This window comes from Mycetomoellerius zeteki, unplaced genomic scaffold (assembly GCF_001594055.1).
Source record: "Mycetomoellerius zeteki isolate Tzet28-1 unplaced genomic scaffold, Tzet1.0 scaffold89, whole genome shotgun sequence".
Lineage (NCBI taxonomy): Eukaryota > Metazoa > Arthropoda > Insecta > Hymenoptera > Formicidae > Mycetomoellerius > Mycetomoellerius zeteki.
Genome location: NW_017257924.1, coordinates 634,074 through 647,235, shown reverse-complemented (window position 1 = coordinate 647,235; position 13,162 = coordinate 634,074). Strand labels below are relative to the sequence as shown.

The following is a 13,162-nucleotide window of genomic DNA, read 5'->3' as shown; positions in this document are numbered from 1 at the left end:
TATATATATATATATAAAGTTGTTACCCATGCAGCACCGAAATATTGTAGGAATGTTGCAGAAATCTCGGCAAGACGGGGACGTTGTAGAAACATTGCAAAGTATTGCTGCAATATTGTAGCAACATTACAGTTTAACGTATATTTAAGAAGCTGTAAAATTAATTAATTTTTAAAATTAATCCAATTTTTTGTTAAAATGAGTATTGGCGGTATGTTCTAAAATACACATGAAAAAAATTATAATAAAAAAGTTTCCCCTTGAATTCGGGAATTAATTTCATCATGTTCCCTATCATCAAGCTGTCATCCATCCTAAAGTTGTACGTCGGCTCGCGTCGCTTGATCTCGATCATATGGGAATTGCTGCTTCGGTAATCTACGAACTCTGTATTGGCGTTTTCAATTCGACCGGGTTTGCACCAACCTGGGTTGAATTAATGACGTTTCGTGCTCTCCTTTTGATAGAACATTTAACGTCAACCAATAGCAAATATTAATCTAACACGAGTTGGTGCAAATCCGATCGAGCCGAAAACGCTATATGTTAATGGATGTATGACTGTGAAATATCTGGTCAATAGATATTGTCAAAAAGATGGTTCATGTATAAATTAGAATATATTTATTTCATAAATAAAAGAAGATTTAGAGAAATTATAAAGAAGAAAAGATTTAGAATTTTTATTAATTTTCATATGCATAATAATATCCGGAATATACAAATGTATATATATATATATAAATATATGCCCTTTATACGATTATATAAATATATATATAAACTATAACAGGTCATATATAAACATATATGTACATATAAATGTATACAAATTGTTATCTATATTTATATATAAATACAAAAGAAATTTATGTATTTTTTAATTATATATAAAAATGCGACAGCATTATTTAAAATTATGTAATTACGTGATAGAGTATACATAACTATATATATTTGTATATAATGTTAAATGATTATGTAAGATTATGTATTGTGAAAATTTTTTTACCGGAATACTTGTAATTCATGATAAAAGATTTTTCAAATACATAATTTAAGCACGAGTTTAAATAATGATATAGTATATGTAAAATTAATTGATATTAGATAAAACTCTTAATGAATCACAGACTGTATATGTTATACGAGTATTTTTAAGCTCAAAATAATTTATTTATTTATTTTCATAATTTTTTAAAAATATTGCAACTTAAAATCATGTTGCATATTTACATTTGTACATATAAACAATGTTACTGAAACATTGCATTACAATATGCATTTTTGCAATATTGCAGCAATATTGTTGCAAACTTCTGTGCTACATGGGTATAAAAATGTAATTATAAAAATCATAAAATTTAATTTGTAAAAGCGTTACAATTTAAATTATGGATTTAACTAAGTTTAAAATTATTTCTTGAAAGTATTAATCATTAACCCCGTATTAATCATTTAAAAAATGGTTAAATTGGTTGAAACTGTTTTTGTATATTATGAGATTTTGTATATTTTGTAGATTATGAGATGCCGATCAAAAGATTTCCTCAGACAAAATTATAAAAAATAGACAGATTTTGCTGCATTATTTTTTTTGCTGCATTTTGCTAGCATTATTTGAAAATTATTATTTTGAGTCCAATTGAATTTAAAAATATTTTATCTACTATTTATTTTTTTACAACTATACTTTAACTTTAAATTTATAAATTAATGAAGCCACCTGGGGGCGGCTAGATGTTGGTGCCCAGAGGCGGCAAAATGGTTAATCCTTCACTGGTCTAATGTTCAATTTCTTCACTTCCAGATAAGTTGCGGATAACGTTATCCGGGAGATATTCTATTGTAAATCTAGAAGATCTCCTGGATAAAGTTATCTAGAGGTGAAAAAATTGAGCACATAAGGAAGTTTTCTATCTATCCATACATACAGGGTGTCCCTTAAACACCGGAACAACACTTAAGAGGAGATTCCTAAGATTATTTTGAGACAAAAATTTTAATCTCCCAAAATGTCGAGGCTATAATAATTTTTGAATTATAATTATTTAAAGTTAGCGAATTATATCGCCTAAAATTTGCGCGTTCGAGAATATGGTACAATGCAAAATGCTAAAAATAAAAGCTAATTATTGCCTCTAAATATTGATATAAAGATTATGTATGCGAAAATACAATTACTGATATTTCTAATTATTGATATTTATTATGTTAAAGAAAATATTTTCCCTCGACATTTTGGTATTATTTCGTCTCAAAATGATCTCAGAAATAGCGTTTTTCCGGTCTTTACGAGTATATATATATATATAGTGTTTCATTTTAATTGATAACCAAGAATATCTCGAGAAGGTAACGTAGGATTGAACAAAAGTTTCAGACAAAAATTACGTGACTTCGAGGGGGGCATAAAATGGTACCAACCACACATCAGTTTGATTTTGGATGATGTTGTCAAGATCACTTTTAAACGGAACCCCCCATTTTTTATTGCACATTCTCACTATTAATTACATATTCGTAGCTTGCCTCGAGAGCTTTTCAAAACACTATAATAAAATATTTTTTCATTAAGTACCTTTCAAGTTAGAATGCTTAAGAGCTTTTACCAACTCCGATTAAGCTAATCGGTCGATTAAATTTTAATATTGGCAATTGCAAGACTGAAAACATAATCTAATTTTCAATTGTGAAAAACGATGTAATAACAGCACAGGTCCATATTAATGGCAAATTTCTCAAATGCGAAAAAGCCACGCGAGTAGAGCACGTGAGTACTGAGCGCCCCGTCAGAAAAAGGATGTTTTCAAGTCTTGCAGCTGGCAATATTTAATCGGCCGATTAATTTAATCGGAGTTGGTGAGACCTGGCCTAAGGGCCACTTTTACCAACTCCGATTAACTTAATCGACCGATTAGTCTATTGGAATTGGCCAATCGCCATCTGTCGTCAAACCAAATGACAAATGCGATTGGTCAATTCCAGTGAACTAATAGGCCGATTAAGTTAATCGGAGTTGGTAAAAGTGGTCCTAAAAGTTACAGTACCGCTGACATTAGCATTACCCAAGATGCCCGACCGACGCGACGGCTAAAACCTCCTAAATGTTGTTCAGGATCATGACTTACTTCGTACTTTTTTGTTGAACAATGTAATCATTTATCATTTTATTTTCATTGATCGGCTGTGGTCGTTAGACAGTAGAGTGTAAGGATTAAGAAATTTACGCGGATGAATCTTTCATCTATAAAGATTAAGCTTTATCCCAGTGCGGAGACGTTGCCCATCAAGCCCAGCGCGCGCGTGACGCCTATTTTAATGCCGCGCTACTGTGAGTCGTGCGTTCCTATAAAAAGCGGCGGCGATTATATCGACGTTTAAACGATAAGGAATACTCAGCGCAGAGCCGTACCTACGTAATGACTGAACCCGATAAAAACACGATAATCTTCGGTAGCAGAAAACGTGTCTGCGACGATTATTATTAATAGCTGAGTCATTTTTTTAAAAATGAAATGTTGGTGACACGGGTGATACGTGGTGACTCAGAAATTCATCGGATCGTTCGGGGAAGTTTCAGAGAGGCGAGGGACGCGTCGAACCCGTACACCGAACATCGTCAACCTGCGGCGCAGCGGTATCAAAGAGCGTAACGTCGCGACGACGACGACGACCTCCACGGCGAATATCAGGAGGAGCCTGGCGATGAAGCAGGAACCGGAGGACGAGGAAGACTGTTATCTCGACGAGTCAAGCATGCCGGCTGCGTCAACGACACCGCCACCGCTGGCGACGGCATTACCACCGACGTCGTCCTCGTCATCATCGTCTGGCCGGCACGGAAGCGTCACGCACCGCGTGCGCTCCCACGCGCGCAGCCTACGTGCCATGGCGAACCCCAGCGCGGTCTGGGCACACTTTGATCTATGCGCCAACGATCCGTTGCGCGCCCAGTGCCGGATCTGCGGGGCGGTCGTCGTCAGAGGCGGTGCAAATCCGCGCCAGTGCGGCACGACAAATCTCCACCGGCATCTCAGGGTACATCACGGGGGCAGACTGATCGGCAGACGTTATCATGGTAAATATCGTATCATTAGGGTACTTTCTACGTTTCTTCAAGTTTCATTCTCACTGTGATGTAACACAAGCCAGAGACCTAACGTAAGAAGAAGAAGACTTTTGCAACCTAATTGATGAAACTGTAATCTAAAATATCAATTAAAATAGCATCTTTCCTACAGAACAAATAACGTCATTGATGCCTTCTCGCTTGAAATTAGTTTCCTTCGATACACGTGTATTGAAATATACGAGTACACGTGTGTGTGTAACGTATTTATATTTTATTTCGTGTGATTATTAATGTGTAACAAGACATCCGCATATTTAAGTATAATACATTTACGGCGTAATTAAGCTAGTTATCCAAGTTATATTGTTATAACAAATGAGCGAAATATTTTAATTTTTGTTTAATGCTTGTGATAATCTTTTTCAAGTATACAAATATGTATTTACAATTTAACATTGTATAATAAAAGATTATTATGCAATAAATGCAACTATAAAATGTTTATTTTCTCATTTTTATTTCTTAATAAATTTATTTCTCTTTCTCTCTCTCTCTCTCTGTTTTAATTAATATTTTATACTTTATAATGAACGATTTATTAGAATCATATAATGTGAATATATAACAAGCAAGAAACGAAACTTATGACGGTCGAAACTGGATTCTAAGTGCTTTAAATAATTTCGTGCGAATTTGTATACCATATTTTGTATTTTTTTGAATTGCGCGCGCGAATTGGTTTTTCGGACTTAGAAATGCAAATTGTAATTAAAGTTAATCTACTTTAGTAATGGGCATTAGTTTTTAACTTTGCATTCTACAACTTCTAATTCAATGGACTGAAATTTTAATTAAATTCATTGTCAAGTTTTTCAACTTTTAATTAAATGATTCTTTTGATTAAACGATTCTTTTGATTAGATGATTCTTTAAGTGGACAATTAGGATTACAGAATTCAACGTTCATAATCAGAATTTAAATCTAAATTATTTACCGTCGCTATTTAAATTATTCTTGACAGTCTTTTCGCAGCATTCTTTCGACTTTCATATACATATTTATACATATGACATATTTATTTTTTTGTCCTAGTTTTACAGTCAACGTCTCAGGGCAGTACAAGTACGAAAGCTATAAGGATTGCAACGCAAACCTTAGTGAGACCTCACATTCGTAACATTGCACCAGCACCGCTACCTCAGCAACAGCAGTCACAGCAGCAGCAGCAACAACGGCAACCAAAGACTCTCGTATTAAAAACTATTCCGTTGAAAGTGAAACAAGTTGCACCTACGACTATCAAAATGTCACCGCGACAAACTAATCAAGGATCCCACAATGTCGTGCATCAGCAACCTACAGAAGTACGTAGATTTATTGTGAATGTTATATCTGTTATAAGATGAAAATATAATTCGATACAGAGATCTCTACTAAACTCGCCCTTTTCTGCACGTTTCAGGTTTGCCTAAGGTGGAACAGTTACCATAGTAATATGCAGAATAGCTTCCCGTCGTTACTGGACACGGAACAGTTTGTCGATGTGACCCTGGCGTGTGAAGGGCGGTCTTTGAAATGTCATAAAATGATTTTATCTTCCTGCAGCGACTACCTGGCAGATTTATTACGGGAGAATCCATGTCAACATCCTATTATTCTAATGAAGGATTTGAAATTTTGGGAAGTGGAGGCATTGGTTAAATTCATGTACCGCGGAGAAGTCAACGTCGCTCACGATAAATTACCGCAACTATTGAATGCCGCCGAAGCGTTACAAGTGAAGGGACTAGCCGGTCCGAGTCCCTCGTCTCAAGTAAGCGAGACATCCTCAATTTATTATAATTACATTAGTCAATGTCTATGGAAATTTTTAATTGTTTTATATTCTTTTATATCGACAGAACACAAAATCACCGTTACTTATACCTCAAACGAAGCCATTGTCGTCTCAACATGTAGTTCCTAGAGGTACCACCGAATCCAAAGAGAATAAAACATCACCTTCAAGGGTGTCTATGTCTTCTAGTCCTAAGCGTGCGCAAAAGCGACAACAGTCCGAATCTGTAGAGCCAAGACCTTTTACCAAAATACGTCTGCAGCGACCCATCACGCCAACGTCTCCGTGCGCGACTGTAAAGCTGGAGCCTTTAGATATACCTCTTAGCCCGACGGAGATATTCTCGGAGAATAACGAAGTCACAGCTTCCTCAGACTTTGAAAAACTTATGAGTTTGCACGAGGAAGATGACCCAGGTGGCGAGGAAATTAACGACGGAGATGAGAGGCTACATTTTTGTGAACTGCCAGCTCCACCAGATTTAAATGATAATGAAGACCAAATGGAGTTTGTACCTACAGATTTTCTAGAGCAACAGCAAGACATTGTCGAAGAACCAGAATTAAGTTGTAATAAAGATAATAATAAAAAAGAGTCTGTTGATTATGTTTCTACTGACATTGATGAGGACAACGAAATCGAGCATAATGAGAAACAGTCCTCGAGAGAAAAGAAAGTGACATAGTAAAATAAGATATAGAGATATCTTATAATCTATGTAATAATTGGATTATACTACAAATTTCAATGGAAACTAGTGTAAGAATACCAATTTGTTCTTTTTTTAACTCTCAAGCGAAAAAATACATTATAACGACAAACTGAATCAGAGTCATCATATGAGAACCAAGAACCAAAATAGATTGTTATTTTTGGAATCTATTAAGAATACTTCAGAAAATTTTTCTTTAATTTCGCTGTTGTAATCATGAGATCTCCAATCGAAGATTAAATCTTACTATGTAGAGTTTGGAGAATTTCGAAGAAGGTACAATACATTAGATATTTCCGCTAGTCGAACGCGTATTTTTTCTCGCAATATGTATATTTATTTAAATATCTACATGTATTAACTTCGTATATATATATATATATGTATATGTATATGTATATATATACACAAATGATACAAGCATCTGCTATAGATTGCGCATTTATTTTTAAAAGAGTAATATAGTATTCGCTTATAACGAATTTGATCGTCTTGTCAGCGGACATGGATTTTATGTTGTAAAAGTCCAAATTTTTAAACTCTTAGACTTGTGTTGTGTAATTTATCTTGTCTGATGAAAATGATGCTGTATTATGTATCGATTCGTTGCGAATTGTAATTATTTATATATTGGATGTATGCTGAATAAATTGTCATTGACGATACTCGCATTGTACGCGACTGAATTATAGATGTAAATTGTAATGCATGATGATACGTCTCACAAATAAATGGCTATTAAAACATGCAGTTCTGAATATACTAAAATTTTTATCATACGTACAGAAGGTGTCTTGATAAAGAGATGCAAGATTTTACGCGAGAAAAATGCGAGTCTTTATAAGAGTATAAATTAAAATGTAAGCTTTTCCTGTTTGTTGATGCGTTGATAGATGTAAATGTGACTTCTTTGATATTCAACTTAAAAAATAAAACGCTAATTGAAAAGAAAATCTGGAAAATCTCAAATACCCAAATTAAAATTCCTATACATACGCTTTTCTTTAAACATAAAAGTTTTCAGGGTAAATGTTAAGAATATTCCGGTTAAGTTTTGATAAAAATATATTTAATCGATATGTTTTCACGTGAAAATAGATTCTACAAGAAAAAACGTCGCTCACGAAAAAATCGAGATATTGATCGTTAAAATTAACAATTGATAATTTTTTTAGAATGCTCCCCTCCACTTCAATTTTGATGAAATTAGGCTTATATTCGACGCGTTTTTGCATAAAACGAAAGAATCTGGTAGGAAAAAATGTCGCTCTTTCCCGCGAAGCGAGATATTAATCGTGAAAGTTCGCTACTATTGAAGTTATTGAGTTATATTATTGATATAAATCGTTAGGAACTGCGCACGTACTTTTCGTAAGACCGGATCTATAATAGGTATTCAAACCTTAAGATGCTTTTCAAGCTGACGCTCATTTTCGGCGGCAATAGATCACGTGATCAAAATTGACGCTTGATATTCATCAATTTTTAACGACATCTATTTTGACGCTGAAAATAAGCGTCGAGCGTCAGCATGAAAAGGAATTATAAGAAATGGATGAATAATCGATTACTCTCCTCACATTCGACTGTAATTGGTAAATTTCTTACGGCTTAAGGTTTAAAATACTTTTTTTCAGCTTCAAAAATGAATATATTAATTATACACAAACTTACTGCACGCGCAGACCAACGTTCTCTTTCTCTCTCTCTCTCTCTCTCTCTCTCTCTCTCTCTCAACCTTTGCTTTCGCAACAACATGGCACAGCCAATCACGGAGTGGTCGGCGTTGTCCGATCTCTACCTTGAAGATCTCTACGCCACTCTACGCTACGCGTCCACCCCTCCCCTCGTCGAACTGTCAAATCGACTAGCGTTGTTTGTATACGAAATTTATCTTCGCTGTTTGGCGTTGCAGGCAAACTCGAGTGTCCCGATTGAGGTAGCCTGGGTTTCAGGGTCAGGTTCGTATTGGGTACCGGCCGCGTTTTGTGCGAAGTTTTCGTCTTGCGAGCGAGCAATGACCGGCGCGGTTTGTGCCATCAGTGATCCACCGTTCTGTCATCGCCGAGCAATCGCGATTATCCCTAATCCCTTTCGTTCATCTATCCTTTTTATATATTTACCTACCGACTTATTCACCCTATCTTATATGCGATGCAAATATTCCGCGTGATCAATCACAATCAATCGCTTCTGTCTCGCTCCTCCGAGGGACCGTCGTCGGAGCATCTCGCGCGTAAGGGCGCTTGAGGGCTGGCGAATTAGAGACCTGCTGCCCTCTCGTCTCCCTTAACCTATATTAAAGGATCAATGAACGTTATCGCACGTACGCGCGAGGAACATTTCGTCGCATCGCCAGTCAGATCTCGGACCGTGACTCGAGCTTTTGAGAACGGCCTCGCTCGCGGAGGTCGGGATTGTCGGAAACCCGCGAGAGTGTTTGGTCGGGTTTGCTTTCATGGCGTGCGGTTCCGAACATCGTTGATATTTCATCAAATATTTTTAGCGTTTACCGTAGGATACGTATTTACGGGTTTGACGATTGCAGGATGAGTCGGACGATGGATGAGAAGGAGGAACTGGTGAAGAAGGCCTTATTTAGTTTCGTTAGGAAGCAGGTACCCACCGCTCAATTGAGGTACAGACCCTTCTTTTTCGTCTCTATGACTACTTTCATTAATCTGGTTTAATAATCAGGTTATTTTCCTTTTAGCAGACAGTTGATACAAACATCGTTCTAGCCTTTAACATTTAATGAATAACAAAGATTAAAGATAGAACGACACTTGTGTCAACTGGGTCTCGTAAAAGGAAAGCAGCCATAATTATGTTTGTAATAATTTCATAAAATGTATTTTCGTTTACAAGAAGCGGTTTTAATTTTTCTTACCGTGAACTATATGGCTTGAATAATTCCTTATTATAAATGGTGGCATTAGTTGCCTCATTTCAAGTTGGTAATACAAGTGTAACAACATTTCAAACGTTTACATATTCTCTTAAAATTGGTTCTAAGTGTCTATCTTTTTGCTGCTAGATGTAAAGTAACAACTACTGATATTATAATCAGTGTAAATTATTATTTATATGACATTTTATGTAATAATTATTATAACTATTGTTATTAAACCAGATTACTATTGCTTTATGAATGTCTACATGACTTTGATTCTTCTCCAATAAATTTTTGACTATGGGGATATTAATAGATATCCTCTTGTTTTAGTTTAATAGACGACATTGTGCTCAGTTATGTAGTGAGTATGGTAGAAGAAAGTGCATTGGAAGAGAATTTAGATGTGGATGGACTATGCGAGATGGTATCTGCTTGCCTTCCTGAGTTTTCTACTATCGAGAAAGAGGCTGTATCGAAATGGTTGCTCGATGTAGAGAGTAAGTTGAAGCAGGAGAGTAAGGAGAATGAGAATTGCCAGTCCCACAGTGATCCGCTGAATCACATCAGTCTGGCTGCTCTACTACCGGCCGGTACACAAAGAATGCGAGTCCATCATCTCTCGGAAACGAGTGACGCTGGAAGTGATTCCAGTGGAGAATACTTTTCAGAAGTAAGAGAAACACTGGATATAAACGTGTACGAGACATGTTTTCGAGCATCTATTATAACTTTTTTCAGGAATCTTCTTGGAATCAGGTGGCTCTACTGCAAGAGATGTTTCCAGCGGCGAGTCCTGCCGAAGCGAGGCATTGTTTAGCAGTGGCTGGAGGCGATATAGCGAAAGCCGCACAACTCGCATTACATCGTCAGGAAGCGGGTCAAAGCATCGTGAGCAATCTTACGTTTCTAACGGTAAGATTTCACAGCGACGTTGCTTGATTGTATAAAAGTGGTAAGATTGAAATGGCATTCATTTGTTTCAGCCCAACGGTCGTAACAAGGCGAGAGTGAACGATGAGGAGTTGAAGTCTCGTATCATCGCACGATACAGTTATGTTGATAGGGACGACGATTGTCGCGAACACCGTCCAGTCGCGCCAAAAACGGAGCCTAAGAAGTTGGTACGGTATCTAGACAATAAGATCGTAAGTGTAAAGGGTGAACGTTATACGGAAGTGCGAAGGGGTGGCGAGGATGAGGATGGTAACGAAGGTGGTAGGAAGAGAGGCCATTGCCGCCCGTAACCAGTCCCTTTGCCTCCACCCCCTGATCCACCCCCTTGGAGGCATCTAAGAGATTTTCGATTAAATCTTTAACTTAGATCATTTCCATCTTATCCGTATATAAAAGTATAGACAAAATATTGAATTTAAAAACGTTTGCATTTCTGTTGGCGTTTCATTTTCATATGCATCCTGCACAACTTTCGGAGTCTTTCGTGTAACATTAATTTATCACCATTACATAGCAGTAATCAATTTTTTACTCGTTTGAATTTATTCACAAAGATAATCTTTAAATGGTTATCTTTAATATTTTATTTTATAGTACAGATTATATCTTTATCGAGCATACAATGGCCGTTTTAAGTAAATATTCTTATTTATAGTTTAAATATATGAAGTTACACAAATGTGTTAGTGAGATCCCTATTAGCATCAAGGTATACTTACTAAAGACTTGTGAGGAAGAACTTATTTTATGTATAATAAATTGATTACAATTAATTATTTAACGTTAAGGCGTTTCACGGCTTCCACAATCAAATATTCTTTTAAGCCTTGTCAACTCCACAATGCTAGAAATCAGCACGAGAAAGAATTAACAAATCACATTTGAACAGTTCGGTCACATAGTTATAATGCGATTGATCAATTCTTTCTGCATCGGGACCGATTTCTAGCATTTTGGACATAAGGTTTTACAAAGAATTTGTCCGACTTGTTATTAATTTTACGTAGTTAAGGTACGATTATAAAAGAGATACATATATTTGATTTAGATGATTATTTGTGAATTGTTATGTAAAAAAAAATACATAAATATGTTTTATTATTTAAATAAGCTGGCTATTGTAAACTCGGCATTTGACTTAATATTCATTCCTCTTATTTTATTCTGATAATAGTTCTGTTACATTTTTCAAGATTATTTATTTTATATAGATGTAAGAGTATTTTTTTTCATATAGAATGATTCTTCAGAAACAGAATATCTGAATATCTTGATCAAAGATTTATTTTTTCTTCTTGTAACTGCCATACAAGTTGTACATAATTTTGTGTAACTTGTATTTATTTGTGTTACATGTACTAAATGTTAAAGTGCAATCCTGTCCAATCATGTTTTACTTATTTTCGGAATTTTTTCAAATCTATATATTATATATTTTATAATATGTATTTAATTGCTCTGTTTCTGATGGAACACTGTATATAAATAGCGCTAAATAGAATTATTTAATTGCATTATTATTTTGTAAGTGTGCGAAGAACTTTTAATATTTCATTGTGTATACTTTTAATGTTGCGATTACTTTATTTATGTTATACAAATCATGTGAAAAACGTTGTTTTTTTTTCTTACATCTACATTAAAAGTAGAGTGATGAACGCGAACGAGAGGTGATTTATGAAAATATACCTGAAATGTATTTAATCAAATAGCAGCATTGTCATGTAGTAAACTCTGAATCCTTTTTCAACTGCACTATAGGAAAATGTACTATATATATTAGACGATAAAGCAAGAATTTTTATCCGCACGTTTATTCAGGTATCCAGAAATAATTGTTCGACAATTTAGTAAGAGTCAATATTATCCTAGTGACGTAAGGACCGATTGCCGCGAACGCGCGAAAATGTACGTGTAATTATCGTTTATCGAATAATCAAAATCGGGGAAGGATATAAATTGTAAAAATTATTTGATAGGTGCATCTATAGCACCACGCATCTGTCAAATGAGAGCATTGATATTGCTGAACACAATTACAAAATATTGTAGATTTTAAATATATTGTAGTATACGTACTTAGATGAAAACACGAAAATATTCGCTAGAAAATATTCACTCTCTAGGGATAAAGTCTGCTTAAAAACCGTCATACAACTTGCCAGTATTATTATCCTATTATTGTCGCTGTCGCAGACTTTGAAATGTAGCGCAAATATAATCATTGAAGCGTTAGGAAGTCATGTATAGAATGATATAAACTCTAGACTTATTTCAGAATTCGTTATCTTGATGATGTTCGAAGATATACGGGAATTGTGATTGCTTCCGAATGCTGTAACTGCGAAACACAGTTTTAAATTTAAATCAAATATTTATTTGTTCTTGTATTGAATTTTTTTAGCTTTAATATTACAAACACCTGTAATCGCTTTACGATTCAAGGAAGCGATTTATATTATATTTGCTTATAAACATTACAGGGAAACGTTACTTGTAAAAGTAATTTGTAAAATTATTTACCTAACTTAACAGATTATCAGTTCGACAATTTCTAATTTTTTTATCTTTGATTGCTATTCTGCGTAATTGATCTTTTCATGACAATTAAACTTCGTAAATATATGAATGTAATGCAATACATGTCTTAAAATGAGCGGATTCTTGCCATAGATGATTATAAATAT

General features: G+C 35.0%; 2 protein-coding genes across 4 annotated transcripts in view; both read left to right on the top strand.

Annotated features, from left to right (window-relative positions):
* The window catches only part of LOC108730336 (protein tramtrack, beta isoform), an 8,858-nt gene extending 1,873 nt beyond the window's left edge, over positions 1–6,985 (top strand). For 2 of the 3 annotated variants that reach the window (XM_018459961.1, XM_018459960.1), the window contains exons 2-5: positions 3,578–4,081; positions 5,169–5,440; positions 5,539–5,889; positions 5,978–6,985. In XM_018459961.1, coding sequence (XP_018315463.1) covers positions 3,709–4,081; positions 5,169–5,440; positions 5,539–5,889; positions 5,978–6,598 — 1,617 coding nt within the window. In that variant the 5' untranslated portion in view covers positions 3,578–3,708 and the 3' untranslated portion in view covers positions 6,599–6,985. The remainder of the gene's footprint in view (positions 1–3,577; positions 4,082–5,168; positions 5,441–5,538; positions 5,890–5,977) is intronic. The other variant, XM_018459963.1, reaches the window with a different exon arrangement.
* A 1,454-nt stretch (positions 6,986–8,439) lies between these two features.
* Positions 8,440–10,986, top strand: LOC108730300 (CUE domain-containing protein 2). The gene is made up of 5 exons (XM_018459899.1): positions 8,440–8,586; positions 9,174–9,263; positions 9,852–10,191; positions 10,260–10,433; positions 10,505–10,986. Exons 2-5 carry the CDS (start codon positions 9,175–9,177, stop codon positions 10,763–10,765), a joined length of 864 nt encoding a protein of 287 aa, XP_018315401.1. The 5' UTR covers positions 8,440–8,586; position 9,174; the 3' UTR covers positions 10,766–10,986.
* The last annotated feature ends 2,176 nt before the right edge of the window (positions 10,987–13,162 follow it).